Source organism: Procambarus clarkii, unplaced genomic scaffold (assembly GCF_040958095.1).
Source record: "Procambarus clarkii isolate CNS0578487 unplaced genomic scaffold, FALCON_Pclarkii_2.0 HiC_scaffold_318, whole genome shotgun sequence".
Classification (NCBI taxonomy): domain Eukaryota; kingdom Metazoa; phylum Arthropoda; class Malacostraca; order Decapoda; family Cambaridae; genus Procambarus; species Procambarus clarkii.
In genome coordinates, this window is record NW_027189351.1 from 29729 (window position 1) to 54777 (window position 25049).

Sequence of the window (25049 nt, forward strand, 5' to 3'; positions counted from 1 at the left end):
GTAGTGATTTATGTTAGTAATAAGATTTGGCGATTTGGGAACTTAGCGGTGTTGGTAGTGCAGGTCAGCTGAGTGTGACAGGTGACCTCGCATGTCCCACGGGGACACCCAGCCACCGCTGGTCTCCAGGTCAGTGGGGAGTGGCAGGTGTAGTTTTTAAGTAGTGGTTCTGCTCAGATTATTGCGATCGACTGTTTTACTCCATTTGAACGCAATAACCCGAGGTGTACTGGTCTTGTACAGCATGCTAGGGGGAGGCTTAGTATGTCAGTAGACTTCACGTTGGGGACGCTCGACGTTAGATAGTCTGGTCACAGGGGTGGCAACAGTTTGGAGTTGTTGACCGGCGAAGAAGCTAGGGAGACACTCTGAGTCACGTAGGTGGCTGTAGGTTAAGGGTGGGAGTAATGGTTAATTATGTACTTAAGATTAGGAACGGTACAGTTAAGTTTAGGCTAGTGTTTTGTCTATTAGTGTTGATTTTTTTTTGTGACAGGTTAAAAGTAGTGATGACCTTATTCTCTCTTCTCTAACTTTACTCTGTTACTGTTTTATGTTCCACCAAGTCAGTATCATTCAGAGTTAATTGGATTATTAAAATTTAAGTGTAGTTGTTGCCAGGAGGAGAGCTTATAATTGGACTGTGTGAACCCTATACAAACTACAGGGTCACACAACAAGATGGAACACGGGTATTGTCGTCTTTCTGTTCACCCACAGGTGGGAGCCAGAAGAGAGGAGAGACGCACATACAAAAGAGGGAGACGACTGCTGTGTACCATACTCACGGGCGTTTATCACCACCACCACGACCAGCCCACTACCTGGAGGTCATGGCTCCACCACCACCACCACCCCAGGGGACCCCAAGATGCAGCCCTCTCGGTCGGTCAACATTGGTCTACCCAGTGGACCCCAGGACGGACGGACCCCAGTGGACCCCAAGATTTACGGACCCCCAGTGGACCCCAGGTCGTTCTGCAGACGACCCAGTAAAGATGGAAGAGGAACAACAACGACTCCAGTCTGTCCCACCAACACCGGTCTACCCAGGATGGACCCCAGGACGGACGGACCCCAATGGACCCCAGGTCGCTTGTCAAAGACCCATGGGAGGAGGAAGAGAGAAGAAAGAAGAGAGAAGAAAGAGAGAAGAAGGAAGAAAGAAGAAGAAGAAGATAAGACAAGCTGAGTGAGACACGATGCCTCGTGTCCCTTGCTGGTGTCAGCATCATTGCATGGAGCGTAATTGCAAGACAGGATCGTTTGCCTTAACTGGCCGCCCCTCCTGCAAGCAGGTAGCTCTGTTGAGTGATTCTTCCTGTGTCATGCAGACTTGATGTGGCTGTCAGAAGTAGCTCTCTGAAGGAGGCGTGCTGGAGCAACAGGGAGGAAGAAGAGTAGGATGGGATTTCTACTGTTGGCAACTATATGAAGGTCTCGAAACTTGTAGTCCCTATAGCTGTGAAGAACCCCAATATACGTCTCTCATGGTGACTGACGTAGGGCCAATTACAGATCAGCTGGGACAACCGAATTCCACGGTCCTGTGCGCAGTTCAAGTAGTAACGGCTTTCGGGTTGACCAAGGGTTGTTGTGCGTTAACGACGGAGAAGCGACGGAGGCAGTTGTGTTGAAGAAATGTGGTACAGGATTATCTACAAGACCAAGCAGTGACGTCGCCCAGCCAGAGACAATGGACGTCTGTCTACATATTTCATTTTTTTAGAGTAGGATGATGTATATTTGTTTAGCTAGGATGTATTTTTTTTTCGTTAATAAAGTTGTTGCACACAGCTAGCTTGCTTTAGCAGTGTTGCAAAAACTTTATTTCGGGGAGAAGGGGAGATGTAACACTGTAAAAGTGTTTGGGTTAGTTTATTTAAAATATATATAGAGTACACGAGTCACAGACAAGGATCTGAGAGGCGCCAGTTGTCTGCCTGAGATCTCACACCTCTAACCGTTAATGACCCCAAGTGACCTGAGGTCAGATCATGATAATTTCACCTTGCTTCCGCTAAGCGTATAATTGGAGCCGGGTAGCCTTCAAACATGCCGACGTTTAAGGAGTGGCTTGGTAGTGCCGGAGGCTATCTACTTGTGGGCGGAGTTAGCTACTAGGTTCCCCAATATAAACTCGGAGAGCTATCCAGCATAGAGCATTAACGAGACAGAACAGCACACGAACCAGGAGAGCTGAGACGACGTCCCTAGCAGGGAGGTTGTCGGCCGGCAGGGGGCGAGACAGTCTCTGTCAAGCTACAGACCCCCCCCCCCCTCTCTATTCAACTTAGACTCAGTCCTCGGTGAGTGAACATTAAGGTGACTTGGTCGTGTTTTACAAGTGTTGTGTGATGATCAGGGGCAGTCAAGTTGTAGGGTTCTCGAATTCTTGGATGATGACTCACTTTGCATATTAAACTGGAACATTTTAATTGAATTGCTAAATTATGATACTTCATGTGAAATATAATTATGAATTTATTATTTAAGTTGTGTTTAACTTTGTTCCCTAGAGCTTTGAGTTGAGGTGAGAAAGCCTCTGTGGTTTCAAGATTTTAATGAGTACATGTTTGGAGTTGATACATGGTACAGAGGGAACATACTAATAATGAACTCATGATAACATCTTTTGAGAACTTTGTGATACAGGCAAGTTCCATTCCTTGTCTTGTATGTAATGGTCTAGAATGGATGGTGGCAGCATTTTTACTTCTACTATCTACTCTTCTACTTCTACCTATCTACACCTCTCCCTCCACCCCCTCTTTAAACTCTCACTTTCAACTAATGACCCTCCTCGCTCCTCCCACCTCTCTACCTCTCACCCCAAACCCTCACTAATTACTTCACTTTTCATTTCTTTCCTTTCGTTTCCTCTTATACGTTTGTGGCAATGATTCTGTATTCTAGAGTTCTCTCTAGAGTTTCGGGTAACTGATCAAGTTACGGCGCCTTGTAGTCTTAGCACCTAGGTAGTCAAATACCTAGGTTACAAGGTGTTGAACGAGAGAGGTTGCCTTAGGAACTCTGGAGGTGCTCTAGAATAGTTAGCTAACTGGAGACGGGATAACGGACTAGAGAGAGCTGTTTCCCCCGGCTTCGTTAGTTAACTGGGGGGTGGAATAATGGACAGATAGAGCTATTTCCCCCACCCCCCGTTACAGGATGGTTTTCACCACAGTTTATACAGCATCACGATTTCCCGACTATATCCCATCAAGCGGACGTACTAGTAGCATTGCAACTCCTGCCTGCCCTTACTTTACGCTTGTGGTCGAGTAGACACGGCTTTCTCACAACGCTTTCAAAACTGCAGTTGCCTACTCGTCTGTTTCACGTCCCTGTGAAATGACTTTTGCACAAATCCAAAAAAATAGAGCAAAATCAGCGATAATAGTGATTGAGGTGAGCCGCCTGTTGGCTGCAGCCAGAGGAAGGAGGGGAGGGGCAACGGGGTGACGAAGCGCTTCACGTGGGGTATATAAGAGGGAGGACCCCACGAGCCTATTAGTTCTATCCGAGGGTGGACAAGAGCAAGGCACTGTAGAAGGAGTGAAGACCTTCTACTATGTCGACATCATCACAAAGTAAGTATATGAAGATATTTACATTTGTTAATGTGAAGGGTGAAGTAAAACCTCCTACCTCACATAGCAAAATATACTAACCTTCATCTCTTTCTTTACAGAACACGAATGGGACCTATCTCCTGACGAATACCTACAACTCGGAGGACAATACTTCTGCTACAGGCATTCTAAAGTGTGGTGTAAACAGTGCAAAGTGCCAATTGATTATTGTAGTGCAGATAAATACAGAGAGGAAAATATACAATCGTGTGCTGACTGTAAACTAGACGAGTGGCTATCAGATCTCTTTGAACTACAGAAATACGCAGACCAAAATGACACCAGAACTACCGAAAACAGAGAAAGGATTCTACATCTATCCAAGATCATACCTGATAGTGGGGATAAGCAGCAGCAAGAGAATTCAGGAAGTGATAGAGAATTGGTACCAGAAACTCCCAATAGAACACGAGTTTCTGAAACAGTGGACACCTCAGATTCTCCTGTACGAAATCCAGAGTGGACACAACATTCTCTTGGAGCTACAGAATGTGAGCAGCTTGTCGCTCAGGAAAGCATTTCTCGAACTCCTACACCTACTGATGAAAGAAAAACTCTTCTTACCGCGAGAAGGGCTCTTTCTAAATCACCATCCTTCAACACAACCAAACGAAACATTCCTACTCCGGGAGCAGAAAGTATGGACAGCACTCCTTCTAGGCTCGAAGAAGGAAAGGGAGAAACACCATGCAGAAGTAAATCACGATCCAGCAGCATCGAGAAAAGTCATTTATCAAGAATTCTTCAACGTCCAAACAAGAGACGAAATAGAAGAAGCTCTACTTCTCCAAGCCCTAAACGACATCGACACACAAACCCCTATAACTCCGATAGTGACACCTCAATCGAATGGATCGAAGAGACAGATCGACAGCCTAGAAAATCCTCAACCTGGTCCCTCAAAGAGGCCAACAACAGAAAAGGACATACTGCAAACACTAATGGAGGAAATAAACTGGAACTCACAGATGACAGTGGAAGACATAGAAGAAATGCCGCCACCACAGGAGAGGACAAAGAAAACGACAGCACTCCCAACACTCCTAAAAGGACTACCAGCAGACCGGACGAAATGGACGGAAGGAGACTGGAAAAGGATACAAATGATAAACAAATGGAAGAAACATACTACACATTCGTCACAAGAACAAAACCAAAACCAAGAGGAGGAGCAAAACCACCAAGCTTCATCATGGCTGATCACAACGACCATTGGCACATTACCTTCCGATGCACCACAAACAATCTCAGCAGACAACGCAAGGCAATCCTCAATTACCTTGGACTTACCGGCACAGCCAGACTCGAAGCAACAGCAAGCACAATACTTGTCCAAATGCTCAAAAAATGGATTCTCTATCTTATCAGATATGGAGTTAACAAACTGCACTATTTTGGTTTTGTGTCTGCCCAAATAAAAAACATAATCAGATACTTCACGCACAACAAAATACCATCAGATGAAATTGACGGACCATGCCCATATATGGAAAAGAAAAGACAAGAAAGGAAACCTAAAACAAACAAAAATAATGAATACGAATTCATCTTGGAAATGATAGAGAAGCATAACGTCATAAGTGTCAATGACCTACTCCATAAACAAACACAAGAAGAGTTTGCTTTAATGTACAAAACATTAGGCACAGGATATAAAGACAAAATCCGTTCCATATTGGCATTTACAATTAAGAAAAAACAACAGGAAAGCAATGCACAACCAGTAATGATTCAACTACAAAAGACAACCAGAGACACATATCAAGACAGAAATTTTGCATGGTTAAAATACCTATTCCAAAAGAACAATATAAATATAGTAGAATTCCTCTCCTGGTTCATCATGATAGCAGACAAAAGGTTCAATAAGATTAACACACTGGTAATAGAAGGGCCAACCGGAACAGGCAAAACACTGACGCTCGGAGCACTCCTTAACACATTGAACACAGGAACCATAACAAGAGGAGGTGACAACAACCAATTCCACTTCCAAAACCTATTGAACCGCAACTTTGCACTCTTCGAGGAACCAAGAATAAACCATGCCACAATGGATGAATACAAACTACTGTTAGAAGGTTCCACATTTGAGATTAATGTCAAAAACAGTGACATGGAACCATTGAAAAGGATACCAATATTCATTTCCACTAATAAACCAATAGACTATTGGGTAGCACCAGCAGATGGCGCAGCATTGCAATCAAGAACAAAAACATTCCAATTCAACATAGAGATAAAAGGAATGAGCGACAGAATGCCAGCTCATAACAGCTTAGACCCGCCACCAGGACGGATCACCACAGCAGACTTCTTGTACTTATACTACAGGAACAAACAGAAAATAAATGAGTTCATTACCGTAAGTATTAATTATATTACAATTTTATATTTTATACTTATATAATATATATAAAACTAAATATATACAAATATATATAAATATATATATATATATATATATATATATATATATATATATATATATATATATATATATATATATATATATCATTTCATTACAGAACACCACCACCAACACCCAAGCGTAAAAGAGAGGAAGATGAACCACGAAGGAGAGTAAGACGAATGGCAGACGATGAACATATGGAAGAAGGTGAACACGGCGAAGGAGGAGGAGGAGAAGGAAATCCACATAAGGCAATCCAATTCAAAACAGAAACATTAACATTTGAAATGCACGGGAGAAGATATATTGAAATAGAAACACTGTCAGACAGCAAAAGTTGTTACTTTCAACCACTAGACATACTGGAATTCTATACACATGGACTAGACCAAACAGGTGAGGCGATTGCCAAAAAAAGATGGGCAACACTAAGGTCTACTGCCTTCGGATACGGAATGAAAATCAATGAAGCAGGATTCTTACTTCACTCTATGATACCACTTCAAGACATCCTCAAAAACGAAGCAGGAACACCAATAGAACAAACAACACCAAATATTCAAACATTTATGGAAATTTTCAAAGACACAAATTACAGCTATGGAAAAGTGACATTCCCATCTACAACAACATTAGCAAAATGGCTGGAAAACGCACAGCAAGCAACACTGGACCAGTCAGCTGTAAACCCAGAATGGTTAATCGCAACAATGGGACACTACGACACTATGAGACCAGGAGATAGAAAAGCATTTACAATACATCCTGATAATGCTTCATGGTACAAAATAGCAAATGCAAGTGGAGTGGAATCAAACAAATGGAACTACTTACCACTCTGGGGAGGAGCACGAGCATGGACACGACCATCATCGGGCGTACTTCGCTACAATCCAATGCGAGCAGACCAAACACATGGGATCTTCATGCGCATGACACCTGTAAAGGATACTAATGGAGCCTTAATAAAATTTAGAGCTAGGATTACTATGGAACATTTCATTAATATAACTATAAGACTACCGCCTGACGGCATGGAGACAGGACCATCGTCCGTATATAATCAACACCTCCAAGCCCTCATGGCCCAAAATAATGTAACTGAGTATATTGTTAACCACCCATTCTAAACAAAAAATACAAAATGTACAAAATGTAAAAAAAATACCGAAAATAAAAAAACAACCCAACAAAGTTTATAATTATCCACACATACGAGGAGTGCTATGAATTGTCAATGAGAAGGGGTGAAGTAAATCCTCCTACCTCACATAGCCAAAATACAGCCCTTCACTCAGTCATCGGCATTGGGGCCTTCGGCCCCTTGTCCACCCTCGGACCCACGAAGGGGGATTTTCAGGTCCTCTGATTGGCCAAAAGGGTGACGTGGCCTCACGTGATTGGTTGTTGGGGAATGCGAAGCGCTTCGCGTGGGGTATATAAGAGGGAGGACCCCACGAGCCTATTAGTTCTATCCGAGGGTGGACAAGAGCAAGGCACTGTAGAAGGAGTGAAGACCTTCTACTATGTCGACATCATCACAAAGTAAGTATATGAAGATATTTACATTTGTTAATGTGAAGGGTGAAGTAAAACCTCCTACCTCACATAGCCAAATATACTAACCTTCATCTCTTTCTTTACAGAACACGAATGGGACCTATCTCCTGACGAATACCTACAACTCGGAGGACAATACTTCTGCTACAGGCATTCTAAAGTGTGGTGTAAACAGTGCAAAGTGCCAATTCATTATTGTAGTGCAGATAAATACAGAGAGGAAAATATACAATCGTGTGCTGACTGTAAACTAGACGAGTGGCTATCAGATCTCTTTGAACTACAGAAATACGCAGACCAAAATGACACCAGAACTACCGAAAACAGAGAAAGGATTCTACATCTATCCAAGATCATACCTGATAGTGGGGATAAGCAGCAGCAAGAGAATTCAGGAAGTGATAGAGAATTGGTACCAGAAACTCCCAATAGAACACGAGTTTCTGAAACAGTGGACACCTCAGATTCTCCTGTACGAAATCCAGAGTGGACACAACATTCTCTTGGAGCTACAGAATGTGAGCAGCTTGTCGCTCAGGAAAGCATTTCTCGAACTCCTACACCTACTGATGAAAGAAAAACTCTTCTTACCGCGAGAAGGGCTCTTTCTAAATCACCATCCTTCAACACAACCAAACGAAACATTCCTACTCCGGGAGCAGAAAGTATGGACAGCACTCCTCCTAGGCTCGAAGAAGGAAAGGGAGAAACACCATGCAGAAGTAAATCACGATCCAGCAGCATCGAGAAAAGTCATTTATCAAGAATTCTTCAACGTCCAAACAAGAGACGAAATAGAAGAAGCTCTACTTCTCCAAGCCCTAAACGACATCGACACACAAACCCCTATAACTCCGATAGTGACACCTCAATCGAATGGATCGAAGAGACAGATCGACAGCCTAGAAAATCCTCAACCTGGTCCCTCAAAGAGGCCAACAACAGAAAAGGACATACTGCAAACACTAATGGAGGAAATAAACTGGAACTCACAGATGACAGTGGAAGACATAGAAGAAATGCCGCCACACAGGAGAGGACAAAGAAAACGACAGCACTCCCAACACTCCTAAAAGGACTACCAGCAGACCGGACGAAATGGACGGAAGGAGACTGGAAAAGGATACAAATGATAAACAAATGGAAGAAACATACTACACATTCGTCACAAGAACAAAACCAAAACCAAGAGGAGGAGCAAAACCACCAACCTTCATCATGGCTGATCACAACGACCATTGGCACATTACCTTCCGATGCACCACAAACAATCTCAGCAGACAACGCAAGGCAATCCTCAATTACCTTGGACTTACCGGCACAGCCAGACTCGAAGCAACAGCAAGCACAATACTTGTCCAAATGCTCAAAAAATGGATTCTCTATCTTATCAGATATGGAGTTAACAAACTGCACTATTTTGGTTTTGTGTCTGCCCAAATAAAAAACATAATCAGATACTTCACGCACAACAAAATACCATCAGATGAAATTGACGGACCATGCCCATATATGGAAAAGAAAAGACAAGAAAGGAAACCTAAAACAAACAAAAATAATGAATACGAATTCATCTTGGAAATGATAGAGAAGCATAACGTCATAAGTGTCAATGACCTACTCCATAAACAAACACAAGAAGAGTTTGCTTTAATGTACAAAACATTAGGCACAGGATATAAAGACAAAATCCGTTCCATATTGGCATTTACAATTAAGAAAAAACAACAGGAAAGCAATGCACAACCAGTAATGATTCAACTACAAAAGACAACCAGAGACACATATCAAGACAGAAATGTTGCATGGTTAAAATACCTATTCCAAAAGAACAATATAAATATAGTAGAATTCCTCTCCTGGTTCATCATGATAGCAGACAAAAGGTTCAATAAGATTAACACACTGGTAATAGAAGGGCCAACCGGAACAGGCAAAACACTGACGCTCGGAGCACTCCTTAACACATTGAACACAGGAACCATAACAAGAGGAGGTGACAACAACCAATTCCACTTCCAAAACCTATTGAACCGCAACTTTGCACTCTTCGAGGAACCAAGAATAAACCATGCCACAGTGGATGAATACAAACTACTGTTAGAAGGTTCCACATTTGAGATTAATGTCAAAAACAGTGACATGGAACCATTGAAAAGGATACCAATATTCATTTCCACTAATAAACCAATAGACTATTGGGTAGCACCAGCAGATGGCGCAGCATTGCAATCAAGAACAAAAACATTCCAATTCAACATAGAGATAAAAGGAATTAGCGACAGAATGCCAGCTCATAACAGCTTAGACCCGCCACCAGGACGGATCACCACAGCAGACTTCTTGTACTTATACTACAGGAACAAACAGAAAATAAATGAGTTCATTACCGTAAGTATTAATTATATTACAATTTTATATTTTATACTTATATAATATATATAAAACTAAATATATACAAATATATATAAATATATATATATATATATATATATATATATATATATATATATATATATATATATATATATATATATATATATATATATATATATATATATATATATATATATATATATATATATATATATGTCGTACCTAGTAGCCAGAACTCACTTCTCAGCCTACTATGCAAGGCCCGATTTGCCTAATAAGCCAAGTTTTCATGAATTAATGTTTTTTCGTCTACCTAACCTACCTAACCTAACCTAACCTAGCTTTTTTTGGCTACCTAACCTAACCTTACCTATATATATAGGTTAGGTTAGGTTAGGTAGGGTTGGTTAGGTTCGGTCATATATCTACGTTAATTTTAACTCCAATAAAAAAAAATTGACCTCATACATAGTGAAAAGGGTAGCTTTATCATTTCATAAGAAAAAAATTATAGTAAATATATTAATTCAGGAAAACTTGGCTTATTAGGCAAATCGGGCCTTGAATAGTAGGCTGAGAAGTGAGTTCTGGCTACTAGGTACGACATATATATATATATATATATATATATATATATATATATATATATATATATATATATATATATATATATATATATATCATTTCATTACAGAACACCACCACCAACACCCAAGCGTAAAAGAGAGGATGATGAACCACGAAGGAGAGTAAGACGAATGGCAGACGATGAACATATGGAAGAAGGTGAACACGGCGAAGGAGGAGGAGGAGAAGGAAATCCACATAAGGCAATCCAATTCAAAACAGAAACATTAACATTTGAAATGCACGGGAGAAGATATATTGAAATAGAAACACTGTCAGACAGCAAAAGTTGTTACTTTCAACCACTAGACATACTGGAATTCTATACACATGGACTAGACCAAACAGGTGAGGCGATTGCCAAAAAAAGATGGGCAACACTAAGGTCTACTGCCTTCGGATACGGAATGAAAATCAATGAAGCAGGATTCTTACTTCACTCTATGATACCACTTCAAGACATCCTCAAAAACGAAGCAGGAACACCAATAGAACAAACAACACCAAATATTCAAACATTTATGGAAATTTTCAAAGACACAAATTACAGCTATGGAAAAGTGACATTCCCATCTACAACAACATTAGCAAAATGGCTGGAAAACGCACAGCAAGCAACACTGGACCAGTCAGCTGTAAACCCAGAATGGTTAATCGCAACAATGGGACACTACGACACTATGAGACCAGGAGATAGAAAAGCATTTACAATACATCCTGATAATGCTTCATGGTACAAAATAGCAAATGCAAGTGGAGTGGAATCAAACAAATGGAACTACTTACCACTCTGGGGAGGAGCACGAGCATGGACACGACCATCATCGGGCGTACTTCGCTACAATCCAATGCGAGCAGACCAAACACATGGGATCTTCATGCGCATGACACCTGTAAAGGATACTAATGGAGCCTTAATAAAATTTAGAGCTAGGATTACTATGGAACATTTCATTAATATAACTATAAGACTACCGCCTGACGGCATGGAGACAGGACCATCGTCCGTATATAATCAACACCTCCAAGCCCTCATGGCCCAAAATAATGTAACTGAGTATATTGTTAACCACCCATTCTAAACAAAAAATACAAAATGTACAAAATGTAAAAAAAATACCGAATATAAAAAAACAACCCAACAAAGTTTATAATTATCCACACATACGAGGAGTACTATGAATTGTCAATGTGAAGGGGTGAAGTAAATCCTCCTACCTCACATAGCCAAAATACAGCCCTTCACTCAGTCATCGGCATTGGGGCCTTCGGCCCCTTGTCCACCCTCGGACCCCCGAAGGGGGATTTTCAGGTCCTCTGATTGGCCAAAAGGGTGACGTGGCCTCACGTGATTGGTTGTTGGGGAATGCGAAGCGCTTCGCGTGGGGTATATAAGAGGGAGGACCCCACGAGCCTATTAGTTCTATCCGAGGGTGGACAAGAGCAAGGCACTGTAGAAGGAGTGAAGACCTTCTACTATGTCGACATCATCACAAAGTAAGTATATGAAGATATTTACATTTGTTAATGTGAAGGGTGAAGTAAAACCTCCTACCTCACATAGCCAAATATACTAACCTTCATCTCTTTCTTTACAGAACACGAATGGGACCTATCTCCTGACGAATACCTACAACTCGGAGGACAATACTTCTGCTACAGGCATTCTAAAGTGTGGTGTAAACAGTGCAAGGTGCCAATTGATTATTGTAGTGCAGATAAATACAGAGAGGAAAATATACAATCGTGTGCTGACTGTAAACTAGACGAGTGGCTATCAGATCTCTTTGAACTACAGAAATACGCAGACCAAAATGACACCAGAACTACCGAAAACAGAGAAAGGATTCTACATCTATCCAAGATCATACCTGATAGTGGGGATAAGCAGCAGCAAGAGAATTCAGGAAGTGATAGAGAATTGGTACCAGAAACTCCCAATAGAACACGAGTTTCTGAAACAGTGGACACCTCAGATTCTCCTGTACGAAATCCAGAGTGGACACAACATTCTCTTGGAGCTACAGAATGTGAGCAGCTTGTCGCTCAGGAAAGCATTTCTCGAACTCCTACACCTACTGATGAAAGAAAAACTCTTCTTACCGCGAGAAGGGCTCTTTCTAAATCACCATCCTTCAACACAACCAAACGAAACATTCCTACTCCGGGAGCAGAAAGTATGGACAGCACTCCTCCTAGGCTCGAAGAAGGAAAGGGAGAAACACCATGCAGAAGTAAATCACGATCCAGCAGCATCGAGAAAAGTCATTTATCAAGAATTCTTCAACGTCCAAACAAGAGACGAAATAGAAGAAGCTCTACTTCTCCAAGCCCTAAACGACATCGACACACAAACCCCTATAACTCCGATAGTGACACCTCAATCGAATGGATCGAAGAGACAGATCGACAGCCTAGAAAATCCTCAACCTGGTCCCTCAAAGAGGCCAACAACAGAAAAGGACATACTGCAAACACTAATGGAGGAAATAAACTGGAACTCACAGATGACAGTGGAAGACATAGAAGAAATGCCGCCACCACAGGAGAGGACAAAGAAAACGACAGCACTCCCAACACTCCTAAAAGGACTACCAGCAGACCGGACGAAATGGACGGAAGGAGACTGGAAAAGGATACAAATGATAAACAAATGGAAGAAACATACTACACATTCGTCACAAGAACAAAACCAAAACTAAGAGGAGGAGCAAAACCACCAAGCTTCATCATGGCTGATCACAACGACCATTGGCACATTACCTTCCGATGCACCACAAACAATCTCAGCAGACAACGCAAGGCAATCCTCAATTACCTTGGACTTACCGGCACAGCCAGACTCGAAGCAACAGCAAGCACAATACTTGTCCAAATGCTCAAAAAATGGATTCTCTATCTTATCAGATATGGAGTTAACAAACTGCACTATTTTGGTTTTGTGTCTGCCCAAATAAAAAACATAATCAGATACTTCACGCACAACAAAATACCATCAGATGAAATTGACGGACCATGCCCATATATGGAAAAGAAAAGACAAGAAAGGAAACCTAAAACAAACAAAAATAATGAATACGAATTCATCTTGGAAATGATAGAGAAGCATAACGTCATAAGTGTCAATGACCTACTCCATAAACAAACACAAGAAGAGTTTGCTTTAATGTACAAAACATTAGGCACAGGATATAAAGACAAAATCCGTTCCATATTGGCATTTACAATTAAGAAAAAACAACAGGAAAGCAATGCACAACCAGTAATGATTCAACTACAAAAGACAACCAGAGACACATATCAAGACAGAAATGTTGCATGGTTAAAATACCTATTCCAAAAGAACAATATAAATATAGTAGAATTCCTCTCCTGGTTCATCATGATAGCAGACAAAAGGTTCAATAAGATTAACACACTGGTAATAGAAGGGCCAACCGGAACAGGCAAAACACTGACGCTCGGAGCACTCCTTAACACATTGAACACAGGAACCATAACAAGAGGAGGTGACAACAACCAATTCCACTTCCAAAACCTATTGAACCGCAACTTTGCACTCTTCGAGGAACCAAGAATAAACCATGCCACAGTGGATGAATACAAACTACTGTTAGAAGGTTCCACATTTGAGATTAATGTCAAAAACAGTGACATGGAACCATTGAAAAGGATACCAATATTCATTTCCACTAATAAACCAATAGACTATTGGGTAGCACCAGCAGATGGCGCAGCATTGCAATCAAGAACAAAAACATTCCAATTCAACATAGAGATAAAAGGAATGAGCGACAAAATGCCAGCTCATAACAGCTTAGACCCGCCACCAGGACGGATCACCACAGCAGACTTCTTGTACTTATACTACAGGAACAAACAGAAAATAAATGAGTTCATTAACGTAAGTATTAATTATATTACAATTTTATATTTTATACTTATATAATATATATAAAACTAAATATATACAAATATATATAAATATATATATATATATATATATATATATATATATATATATATATATATATATATATATATATATCATTTCATTACAGAACACCACCACCAACACCCAAGCGTAAAAGAGAGGAAGATGAACCGCGAAGGAGAGTAAGACGAATGGCAGACGATGAACATATGGAAGAAGGTGAACACGGCGAAGGAGGAGGAGGAGGAGAAGGAAATCCACATAAGGCAATCCAATTCAAAACAGAAACATTAACATTTGAAATGCACGGGAGAAGATATATTGAAATAGAAACACTGTCAGACAGCAAAAGTTGTTACTTTCAACCACTAGACATACTGGAATTCTATACACATGGACTAGACCAAACAGGTGAGGCGATTGCCAAAAAAAGATGGGCAACACTAAGGTCTACTGCCTTCGGATACGGAATGAAAATCAATGAAGCAGGATTCTTACTTCACTCTATGATACCACTTCAATACATCCTCAAAAACGAAGCAGGAACACCAATAGAACAAACAACACCAAATATTCAAACATTTATGGAAATTTTCAAAGACACAAATTACAGCTATGGAAAAGTGACATTCCCATCTACAACAACATTAGCAAAATGGCTGGAAAACGCACAGCAAGCAACACTGGACCAGTCAGCAGTAAACCCAGAATGGTTAATCGCAACAATGGGACACTACGACACTATGAGACCAGGAGATAGAAAAGCATTTACAATACATCCTGATAATGCTTCATGGTACAAAATAGCAAATGCAAGTGGAGTGGAATCAAACAAATGGAACTACTTACCACTCTGGGGAGGAGCACGAGCATGGACACGACCATCATCGGGCGTACTTCGCTACAATCCAATGCGAGCAGACCAAACACATGGGATCTTCATGCGCATGACACCTGTAAAGGATACTAATGGAGCCTTAATAAAATTTAGAGCTAGGATTACTATGGAACATTTCATTAATATAACTATAAGACTACCGCCTGACGGCATGGAGACAGGACCATCGTCCGTATATAATCAACACCTACAAGCCCTCATGGCCCAAAATAATGTAACTGAGTATATTGTTAACCACCCATTCTAAACAAAAAATACAAAATGTACAAAATGTAAAAAAAATACCGAAAATAAAAAAACAACCCAACAAAGTTTATAATTATCCACACATACGAGGAGTACTATGAATTGTCAATGTGAAGGGGTGAAGTAAATCCTCCTACCTCACATAGCCAAAATACAGCCCTTCACTCAGTCATCGGCATTGGGGCCTTCGGCCCCTCGTCCACCCTCGGACCCCCGAAGGGGGATTTTCAGGTCCTCTGATTGGCCAAAAGGGTGACGTGGCCTCACGTGATTGGTTGTTGGGGAATGCGAAGCGCTTCGCGTGGGGTATATAAGAGGGAGGACCCCACGAGCCTATTAGTTCTATCCGAGGGTGGACAAGAGCAAGGCACTGTAGAAGGAGTGAAGACCTTCTACTATGTCGACATCATCACAAAGTAAGTATATGAAGATATTTACATTTGTTAATGTGAAGGGTGAAGTAAAACCTCCTACCTCACATAGCCAAATATACTAACCTTCATCTCTTTCTTTACAGAACACGAATGGGACCTATCTCCTGACGAATACCTACAACTCGGAGGACAATACTTCTTCTACAGGCATTCTAAAGTGTGGTGTAAACAGTGCAAAGTGCCAATTGATTATTGTAGTGCAGATAAATACAGAGAGGAAAATATACAATCGTGTGCTGACTGTAAACTAGACGAGTGGCTATCAGATCTCTTTGAACTACAGAAATACGCAGACCAAAATGACACCAGAACTACCGAAAACAGAGAAAGGATTCTACATCTATCCAAGATCATACCTGATAGTGGGGATAAGCAGCAGCAAGAGAATTCAGGAAGTGATAGAGAATTGGTACCAGAAACTCCCAATAGAACACGAGTTTCTGAAACAGTGGACACCTCAGATTCTCCTGTACGAAATCCAGAGTGGACACAACATTCTCTTGGAGCTACAGAATGTGAGCAGCTTGTCGCTCAGGAAAGCATTTCTCGAACTCCTACACCTACTGATGAAAGAAAAACTCTTCTTACCGCGAGAAGGGCTCTTTCTAAATCACCATCCTTCAACACAACCAAACGAAACATTCCTACTCCGGGAGCAGAAAGTATGGACAGCACTCCTCCTAGGCTCGAAGAAGGAAAGGGAGAAACACCATGCAGAAGTAAATCACGATCCAGCAGCATCGAGAAAAGTCATTTATCAAGAATTCTTCAACGTCCAAACAAGAGACGAAATAGAAGAAGCTCTACTTCTCCAAGCCCTAAACGACATCGACACACAAACCCCTATAACTCCGATAGTGACACCTCAATCGAATGGATCGAAGAGACAGATCGACAGCCTAGAAAATCCTCAACCTGGTCCCTCAAAGAGGCCAACAACAGAAAAGGACATACTGCAAACACTAATGGAGGAAATAAACTGGAACTCACAGATGACAGTGGAAGACATAGAAGAAATGCCGCCACCACAGGAGTGGACAAAGAAAACGACAGCACTCCCAACACTCCTAAAAGGACTACCAGCAGACCGGACGAAATGGACGGAAGGAGACTGGAAAAGGATACAAATGATAAACAAATGGAAGAAACATACTACACATTCGTCACAAGAACAAAACCAAAACCAAGAGGAGGAGCAAAACCACCAAGCTTCATCATGGCTGATCACAACGACCATTGGCACATTACCTTCCGATGCACCACAAACAATCTCAGCAGACATCCTCAATTACCTTGGACTTACCGGCACAGCCAGACTCGAAGCAACAGCAAGCACAATACTTGTCCAAATGCTCAAAAAATGGATTCTCTATCTTATCAGATATGGAGTTAACAAACTGCACTATTTTGGTTTTGTGTCTGCCCAAATAAAAAACATAATCAGATACTTCACGCACAACAAAATACCATCAGATGAAATTGACGGACCATGCCCATATATGGAAAAGAAAAGACAAGAAAGGAAACCTAAAACAAACAAAAATAATGAATACGAATTCATCTTGGAAATGATAGAGAAGCATAACGTCATAAGTGTCAATGACCTACTCCATAAACAAACACAAGAAGAGTTTGCTTTAATGTACAAAACATTAGGCACAGGATATAAAGACAAAATCCGTTCCATATTGGCATTTACAATTAAGAAAAAACAACAGGAAAGCAATGCACAACCAGTAATGATTCAACTACAAAAGACAACCAGAGACACATATCAAGACAGAAATGTTGCATGGTTAAAATACCTATTCCAAAAGAACAATATAAATATAGTAGAATTCCTCTCCTGGTTCATCATGATAGCAGACAAAAGGTTCAATAAGATTAACACACTGGTAATAGAAGGGCCAACCGGAACAGGCAAAACACTGACGCTCGGAGCACTCCTTAACACATTGAACACAGGAACCATAACAAGAGGAGGTGACAACAACCAATTCCACTTCCAAAACCTATTGAACCGCAACTTTGCACTCTTCGAGGAATCAAGAATAAACCATGCCACAGTGGATGAATACAAACTACTGTTAGAAGGTTCCACATTTGAGATTAATGTCAAAAACAGTGACATGGAACCATTGAAAAGGATACCAATATTCATTTCCACTAATAAACCAATAGACTATTGGGTAGCACCAGCAGATGGCGCAGCATTGCAATCAAGAACAAAAACATTCCAATTCAACATAGAGATAAAAGGAATGAGCGACAGAATGCCAGCTCATAACAGCTTAGACCCGCCACCAGGACGGATCACCACAGCAGACTTCTTGTACTTATACTACAGGAACAAACAGAAAATAAATGAGTTCATTACCGTAAGTATTAATTATATTACAATTTTATATTTTATACTTATATAATATATATAAAACTAAATATATACAAATATATATAAATATATATATATATATATATATATATATATATATATATATATATATATATATATATAGGGGGGTACCACCACTGGTGTAATTATAGGGACCCACAGCCTCAGAGAAGGGAACACAGAGCACTCAGGGAAAAACTTGACATTTAACTCTGAATACGAAAGAGTGTTCACTTCTCCTACCACCCCCTTTTTTTTTTATTATTATGATGTACACTTTATTATGCAAGGTTATACAGTTACATATCTGATTTTATACAAAAAATGAACATTAAGAGGACACAAGAAAAAGTTCGCTTCCTAGAGGCTGTAGATTTCCTCGAACTCCTCCGACGCCGGGCAGGAACCGAGGATGCAGCGGGCATTTCCCCTCTGGATCGCGACACTGAGGCGCTGAAAGAGAAAACTTGCTGCTCTAGGGTCTCTTGTGGTGTCAATGAGCTTGGAACCAAGATCCTTAAGAAACCTTCTTGCACTCTCACCCCATGGGCCTAGGGTCTCAGACCCTATTGGAACGAAATTGTACCTTTGATCTAATTGCCTGTACTTGACTGACTTTTGTTTTTCTCTGTGTGTCGCTGCGGCTCCTGCCGTGCCGGCAGAGAGGGTGATGTATGTCGTTGCCAGGGTGGATACGCAAGTATAGTCCCATGCTAACTGCCTGCCACCCTTCCACGGACGCAGTGTGATTCCGTCTGGTCGGCCGGCAAAGCTAACAGAGTCACGGTTCAGTAGGTTGCGGGGCTCTCTCTCCGCTGGACACTGAGCAGAGGCAAGGCTTCTTTTAATGATGTCGTTGACTTCGTCGTGTCTAGTGTGCCAACCACCCGATTTTCCACAGTGCAGGCCATGCAATCCATATTCGTCAGCATCTGCCTCGCCGCAAATACACCTGTGAACAGTGTGGATAGGGGCAGCAAGGCGGAGAGCGACTGCAATACGGAGCTCCTGCGGATCAAGACGTGTGCCTGTCGCAGACATAGGGACTGCCAGAAGGAAGTCCCCTGCATGGGGAGCCTGCACAGCTGTGAGGCGTGCACGATCACTGGGGGTTGTTGCTGCCTCCAGCAAAGCTGTGGCTTCTTTGTCTACAATGGGGCTGTCCCAACTGGATTGTTTCTTGGCTTTCGGCATGGCTGGTCTGAGTGCTGGGTCCGTCATGGCACCCCATTTCGTGTCACATTCCGTGTAGTGGGGGTCCTGTATCCCCGCTACATCACTCAGGGTGTCAGGTAGAATTTCCTTAACCAGGTCATCTGATGCTGAGGAGGAAGACAGGAAGGCTGGGACTGCAATTTGGGTGGCGGTGCGGACACCCAAGCCACCGAGCCTGACAGGAAGAGTGGCTTGTTTCCACTGGCATTCGTTGAGAGAGAGGTTAACAACTTTTTCCAGCATGGTCTTCAGTAGGAGGTCATACTCGTCAAGCTTTGGGTTGTTGTAAGATGGGGCGCACCTCAGAAAGTAGGTTAGCCTCGGAAGGGATAGGCATTTGGTGAGGAGATAAAAAGCATCGTGGGCATCGATGTCACCTATTCTGTCTTCCATCCTCCTAAGGTCTGCGATTTTCTTGTCGAGGATCTCCTCAATGGCGTTAGACCCGAGGGGAGCTCCAAGGAGGGTGCTGTTCTCGGCCCTAATGACATGGGCTCCAGGCAAGGCAGACCTTATTCTAGCTACGATGTCTGGGTTGGAGGAGACTACTTCACACTTGGAAGGGTTCAGGACGAGATATATATATATATATATATATATATATATATATATATATATATATATATATATATCATTTCATTACAGAACACCACCACCAACACTCAAGCGTAAAAGAGAGGAAGATGAACCGCGAAGGAGAGTAAGACGAATGGCAGACGATGAACATATGGAAGAAGGTGAACACGGCGAAGGAGGAGGAGGAGAAGGAAATCCACATAAGGCAATCCAATTCAAAACAGAAACATTAACATTTGAAATGCACGGGAGAAGATATATTGAAATAGAAACACTGTCAGACAGCAAAAGTTGTTACTTTCAACCACTAGACATACTGGAATTCTATACACATGGACTAGACCAAACAGGTGAGGCGATTGCCAAAAAAAGATGGGCAACACTAAGGTCTACTGCCTTCGGATACGGAATGAAAATCAATGAAGCAGGATTCTTACTTCACTCTATGATACCACTTCAATTCATCCTCAAAAACGAAGCAGGAACACCAATAGAACAAACAACACCAAATATTCAAACATTTATGGAAATTTTCAAAGACACAAATTACAGCTATGGAAAAGTGACATTCCCATCTACAACAACATTAGCAAAATGGCTGGAAAACCCACAGCAAGCAACACTGGACCAGTCAGCTGTAAACCCAGAATGGTTAATCGCAACAATGGGACACTACGACACTATGAGACCAGGAGATAGAAAAGCATTTACAATACATCCTGATAATGCTTCATGGTACAAAATAGCAAATGCAAGTGGAGTGGAATCAAACAAATGGAACTACTTACCACTCTGGGGAGGAGCACGAGCATGGACACGACCATCATCGGGCGTACTTTGCTACAATCCAATGCGAGCAGACCAAACACATGGGATCTTCATGCGCATGACACCTGTAAAGGATACTAATGGAGCCTTAATAAAATTTAGAGCTAGGATTACTATGGAACATTTCATTAATATAACTATAAGACTACCGCCTGACGGCATGGAGACAGGACCATCGTCCGTATATAATCAACACCTACAAGCCCTCATGGCCCAAAATAATGTAACTGAGTATATTGTTAACCACCCATTCTAAACAAAAAATACAAAATGTACAAAATGTAAAAAAAATACCGAAAATAAAAAAACAACCCAACAAAGTTTATAATTATCCACACATACGAGGAGTACTATGAATTGTCAATGTGAAGGGGTGAAGTAAATCCTCCTACCTCACATAGCCAAAATACAGCCCTTCACTCAGTCATCGGCATTGGGGCCTTCGGCCCCTTGTCCACCCTCGGACCCCCGAAGGGGGATTTTCAGGTCCTCTGATTGGCCAAAAGGGTGACGTGGCCTCACGTGATTGGTTGTTGGGGAATGCGAAGCGCTTCGCGTGGGGTATATAAGAGGGAGGACCCCACGAGCCTATTAGTTCTATCCGAGGGTGGACAAGAGCAAGGCACTGTAGAAGGAGTGAAGACCTTCTACTATGTCGACATCATCACAAAGTAAGTATATGAAGATATTTACATTTGTTAATGTGAAGGGTGAAGTAAAACCTCCTACCTCACATAGCCAAATATACTAACCTTCATCTCTTTCTTTACAGAACACGAATGGGACCTATCTCCTGACGAATACCTACAACTCGGAGGACAATACTTCTTCTACAGGCATTCTAAAGTGTGGTGTAAACAGTGCAAAGTGCCAATTGATTATTGTAGTGCAGATAAATACAGAGAGGAAAATATACAATCGTGTGCTGACTGTAAACTAGACGAGTGGCTATCAGATCTCTTTGAACTACAGAAATACGCAGACCAAAATGACACCAGAACTACCGAAAACAGAGAAAGGATTCTACATCTATCCAAGATCATACCTGATAGTGGGGATAAGCAGCAGCAAGAGAATTCAGGAAGTGATAGAGAATTGGTACCAGAAACTCCCAATAGAACACGAGTTTCTGAAACAGTGGACACCTCAGATTCTCCTGTACGAAATCCAGAGTGGACACAACATTCTCTTGGAGCTACAGAATGTGAGCAGCTTGTCGCTCAGGAAAGCATTTCTCGAACTCCTACACCTACTGATGAAAGAAAAACTCTTCTTACCGCGAGAAGGGCTCTTTCTAAATCACCATCCTTCAACACAACCAAACGAAACATTCCTACTCCGGGAGCAGAAAGTATGGACAGCACTCCTCCTAGGCTCGAAGAAGGAAAGGGAGAAACACCATGCAGAAGTAAATCACGATCCAGCAGCATCGAGAAAAGTCATTTATCAAGAATTCTTCAACGTCCAAACAAGAGACGAAATAGAAGAAGCTCTACTTCTCCAAGCCCTAAACGACATCGACACACAAACCCCTATAACTCCGATAGTGACACCTCAATCGAATGGATCGAAGAGACAGATCGACAGCCTAGAAAATCCTCAACCTGGTCCCTCAAAGAGGCCAACAACAGAAAAGGACATACTGCAAACACTAATGGAGGAAATAAACTGGAACTCACAGATGACAGTGGAAGACATAGAAGAAATGCCGCCACCACAGGAGTGGACAAAGAAAACGACAGCACTCCCAACACTCCTAAAAGGACTACCAGCAGACCGGACGAAATGGACGGAAGGAGACTGGAAAAGGATACAAATGATAAACAAATGGAAGAAACATACTACACATTCGTCACAAGAACAAAACCAAAACCAAGAGGAGGAGCAAAACCACCAAGCTTCATCATGGCTGATCACAACGACCATTGGCACATTACCTCCCGATGCACCACAAACAATCTCAGCAGACATCCTCAATTACCTTGGACTTACCGGCACAGCCAGACTCGAAGCAACAGCAAGCACAATACTTGTCCAAATGCTCAAAAAATGGATTCTCTATCTTATCAGATATGGAGTTAACAAACTGCACTATTTTGGTTTTGTGTCTGCCCAAATAAAAAACATAATCAGATACTTCACGCACAACAAAATACCATCAGATGAAATTGACGGACCATGCCCATATATGGAAAAGAAAAGACAAGAAAGGAAACCTAAAACAAACAAAAATAATGAATACGAATTCATCTTGGAAATGATAGAGAAGCATAACGTCATAAGTGTCAATGACCTACTCCATAAACAAACACAAGAAGAGTTTGCTTTAATGTACAAAACATTAGGCACAGGATATAAAGACAAAATCCGTTCCATATTGGCATTTACAATTAAGAAAAAAACAACAGGAAAGCAATGCACAACCAGTAATGATTCAACTACAAAAGACAACCAGAGACACATATCAAGACAGAAATGTTGCATGGTTAAAATACCTATTCCAAAAGAACAATATAAATATAGTAGAATTCCTCTCCTGGTTCATCATGATAGCAGACAAAAGGTTCAATAAGATTAACACACTGGTAATAGAAGGGCCAACCGGAACAGGCAAAACACTGACGCTCGGAGCACTCCTTAACACATTGAACACAGGAACCATAACAAGAGGAGGTGACAACAACCAATTCCACTTCCAAAACCTATTGAACCGCAACTTTGCACTCTTCGAGCTACCAAGAATAAACCATGCCACAGTGGATGAATACAAACTACTGTTAGAAGGTTCCACATTTAAGATTAATGTCAAAAACAGTGACATGGAACCATTGAAAAGGATACCAATATTCATTTCCTCTAATAAACCAATAGACTATTGGGTAGCACCAGCAGATGGCGCAGCATTGCAATCAAGAACAAAAACATTCCAATTCAACATAGAGATAAAAGGAATGAGCGACAGAATGCCAGCTCATAACAGCTTAGACCCGCCACCAGGACGGATCACCACAGCAGACTTCTTGTACTTATACTACAGGAACAAACAGAAAATAAATGAGTTCATTACCGTAAGTATTAATTATATTACAATTTTATATTTTATACTTATATAATATATATAAAACTAAATATATACAAATATATATAAATATATATATATATATATATATATATATATATATATATATATATATATATATATATATATATATATATATATATATATATATATATATATATATATATATATATATATATCATTTCATTACAGAACACCACCACCAACACCCAAGCGTAAAAGAGAGGAAGATGAACCGCGAAGGAGAGTAAGACGAATGGCAGACGATGAACATATGGAAGAAGGTGAACACGGCGAAGGAGGAGGAGGAGGAGAAGGAAATCCACATAAGGCAATCCAATTCAAAACAGAAACATTAACATTTGAAATGCACGGGAGAAGATATATTGAAATAGAAACACTGTCAGACAGCAAAAGTTGTTACTTTCAACCACTAGACATACTGGAATTCTATACACATGGACTAGACCAAACAGGTGAGGCGATTGCCAAAAAAAGATGGGCAACACTAAGGTCTACTGCCTTCGGATACGGAATGAAAATCAATGAAGCAGGATTCTTACTTCACTCTATGATACCACTTCAAGACATCCTCAAAAACGAAGCAGGAACACCAATAGGACAAACAACACCAAATATTCAAACATTTATGGAAATTTTCAAAGACACAAATTACAGCTATGGAAAAGTGACATTCCCATCTACAACAACATTAGCAAAATGGCTGGAAAACCCACAGCAAGCAACACTGGACCAGTCAGCTGTAAACCCAGAATTGGTTAATCGCAACAATGGGACACTACGACACTATGAGACCAGGAGATAGAAAAGCATTT

At 41.2% G+C, this 25049-nt stretch overlaps 9 protein-coding genes across 9 annotated transcripts; all 9 read left to right on the forward strand.

The window, feature by feature from the left end:
• The first annotated feature begins 3574 nt into the window (after positions 1 to 3574).
• LOC138361338 (uncharacterized) lies at positions 3575 to 6045 on the forward strand. The gene is made up of 2 exons (XM_069320705.1): positions 3575 to 3593; positions 3695 to 6045. The coding sequence occupies exons 1-2, from the start codon at positions 3575 to 3577 to the stop codon at positions 6043 to 6045; spliced, it is 2370 nt and encodes a 789-aa protein (XP_069176806.1).
• Positions 6046 to 6227: 182 nt separating this feature from the next.
• On the forward strand, positions 6228 to 7178 carry LOC138361339 (uncharacterized). The gene has a single exon (XM_069320706.1). It carries the CDS (start codon positions 6228 to 6230, stop codon positions 7176 to 7178), a length of 951 nt encoding a protein of 316 aa, XP_069176807.1.
• Positions 7179 to 7574: 396 nt separating this feature from the next.
• Positions 7575 to 10044, forward strand: LOC138361340 (uncharacterized). Its single transcript, XM_069320707.1, has 3 exons — positions 7575 to 7593; positions 7695 to 8898; positions 9003 to 10044. Exons 1-3 carry the CDS (start codon positions 7575 to 7577, stop codon positions 10042 to 10044), a joined length of 2265 nt encoding a protein of 754 aa, XP_069176808.1.
• A 698-nt stretch (positions 10045 to 10742) lies between these two features.
• LOC138361342 (uncharacterized) lies at positions 10743 to 11693 on the forward strand. Its single transcript, XM_069320708.1, has one exon. It carries the CDS (start codon positions 10743 to 10745, stop codon positions 11691 to 11693), a length of 951 nt encoding a protein of 316 aa, XP_069176809.1.
• A 396-nt stretch (positions 11694 to 12089) lies between these two features.
• LOC138361343 (uncharacterized) lies at positions 12090 to 14560 on the forward strand. Its single transcript, XM_069320709.1, has 2 exons — positions 12090 to 12108; positions 12210 to 14560. The coding sequence occupies exons 1-2, from the start codon at positions 12090 to 12092 to the stop codon at positions 14558 to 14560; spliced, it is 2370 nt and encodes a 789-aa protein (XP_069176810.1).
• Positions 14561 to 14736: 176 nt separating this feature from the next.
• LOC138361344 (uncharacterized) lies at positions 14737 to 15690 on the forward strand. The gene has a single exon (XM_069320710.1). The coding sequence runs from the start codon at positions 14737 to 14739 to the stop codon at positions 15688 to 15690; it is 954 nt and encodes a 317-aa protein (XP_069176811.1).
• A 1932-nt stretch (positions 15691 to 17622) lies between these two features.
• LOC123771186 (uncharacterized) lies at positions 17623 to 18546 on the forward strand. Its single transcript, XM_045763637.2, has one exon. The coding sequence runs from the start codon at positions 17623 to 17625 to the stop codon at positions 18544 to 18546; it is 924 nt and encodes a 307-aa protein (XP_045619593.2).
• Positions 18547 to 20439: 1893 nt separating this feature from the next.
• LOC138361345 (uncharacterized) lies at positions 20440 to 21390 on the forward strand. Its single transcript, XM_069320712.1, has one exon. The coding sequence runs from the start codon at positions 20440 to 20442 to the stop codon at positions 21388 to 21390; it is 951 nt and encodes a 316-aa protein (XP_069176813.1).
• Positions 21391 to 23680: 2290 nt separating this feature from the next.
• On the forward strand, positions 23681 to 24996 carry LOC138361346 (uncharacterized). The gene is made up of 2 exons (XM_069320713.1): positions 23681 to 24202; positions 24892 to 24996. Exons 1-2 carry the CDS (start codon positions 23681 to 23683, stop codon positions 24994 to 24996), a joined length of 627 nt encoding a protein of 208 aa, XP_069176814.1.
• The last annotated feature ends 53 nt before the right edge of the window (positions 24997 to 25049 follow it).

Bases quoted from the DNA above. Each gene is read 5' to 3' on its own strand.
- LOC138361339 (XM_069320706.1), top strand. From the start codon at position 6,228: ATGGCAGACGATGAACATATGGAAGAAGGTGAACACGGCGAAGGAGGA.
- LOC138361342 (XM_069320708.1), top strand. From the start codon at position 10,743: ATGGCAGACGATGAACATATGGAAGAAGGTGAACACGGCGAAGGAGGA.
- LOC138361340 (XM_069320707.1), top strand. The intron at 8,899-9,002 runs GCAATCCTCAAT...CTATCTTATCAG, and splicing joins ATCTCAGCAGACAACGCAAG to ATATGGAGTTAACAAACTGC.
- LOC138361344 (XM_069320710.1), top strand. From the start codon at position 14,737: ATGGCAGACGATGAACATATGGAAGAAGGTGAACACGGCGAAGGAGGA.
- LOC123771186 (XM_045763637.2), top strand. From the start codon at position 17,623: ATGGAAAAGAAAAGACAAGAAAGGAAACCTAAAACAAACAAAAATAAT.
- LOC138361346 (XM_069320713.1), top strand. From the start codon at position 23,681: ATGATAGCAGACAAAAGGTTCAATAAGATTAACACACTGGTAATAGAA. The intron at 24,203-24,891 runs GTAAGTATTAAT...CACAAATTACAG, and splicing joins AAATAAATGAGTTCATTACC to CTATGGAAAAGTGACATTCC.
- LOC138361345 (XM_069320712.1), top strand. From the start codon at position 20,440: ATGGCAGACGATGAACATATGGAAGAAGGTGAACACGGCGAAGGAGGA.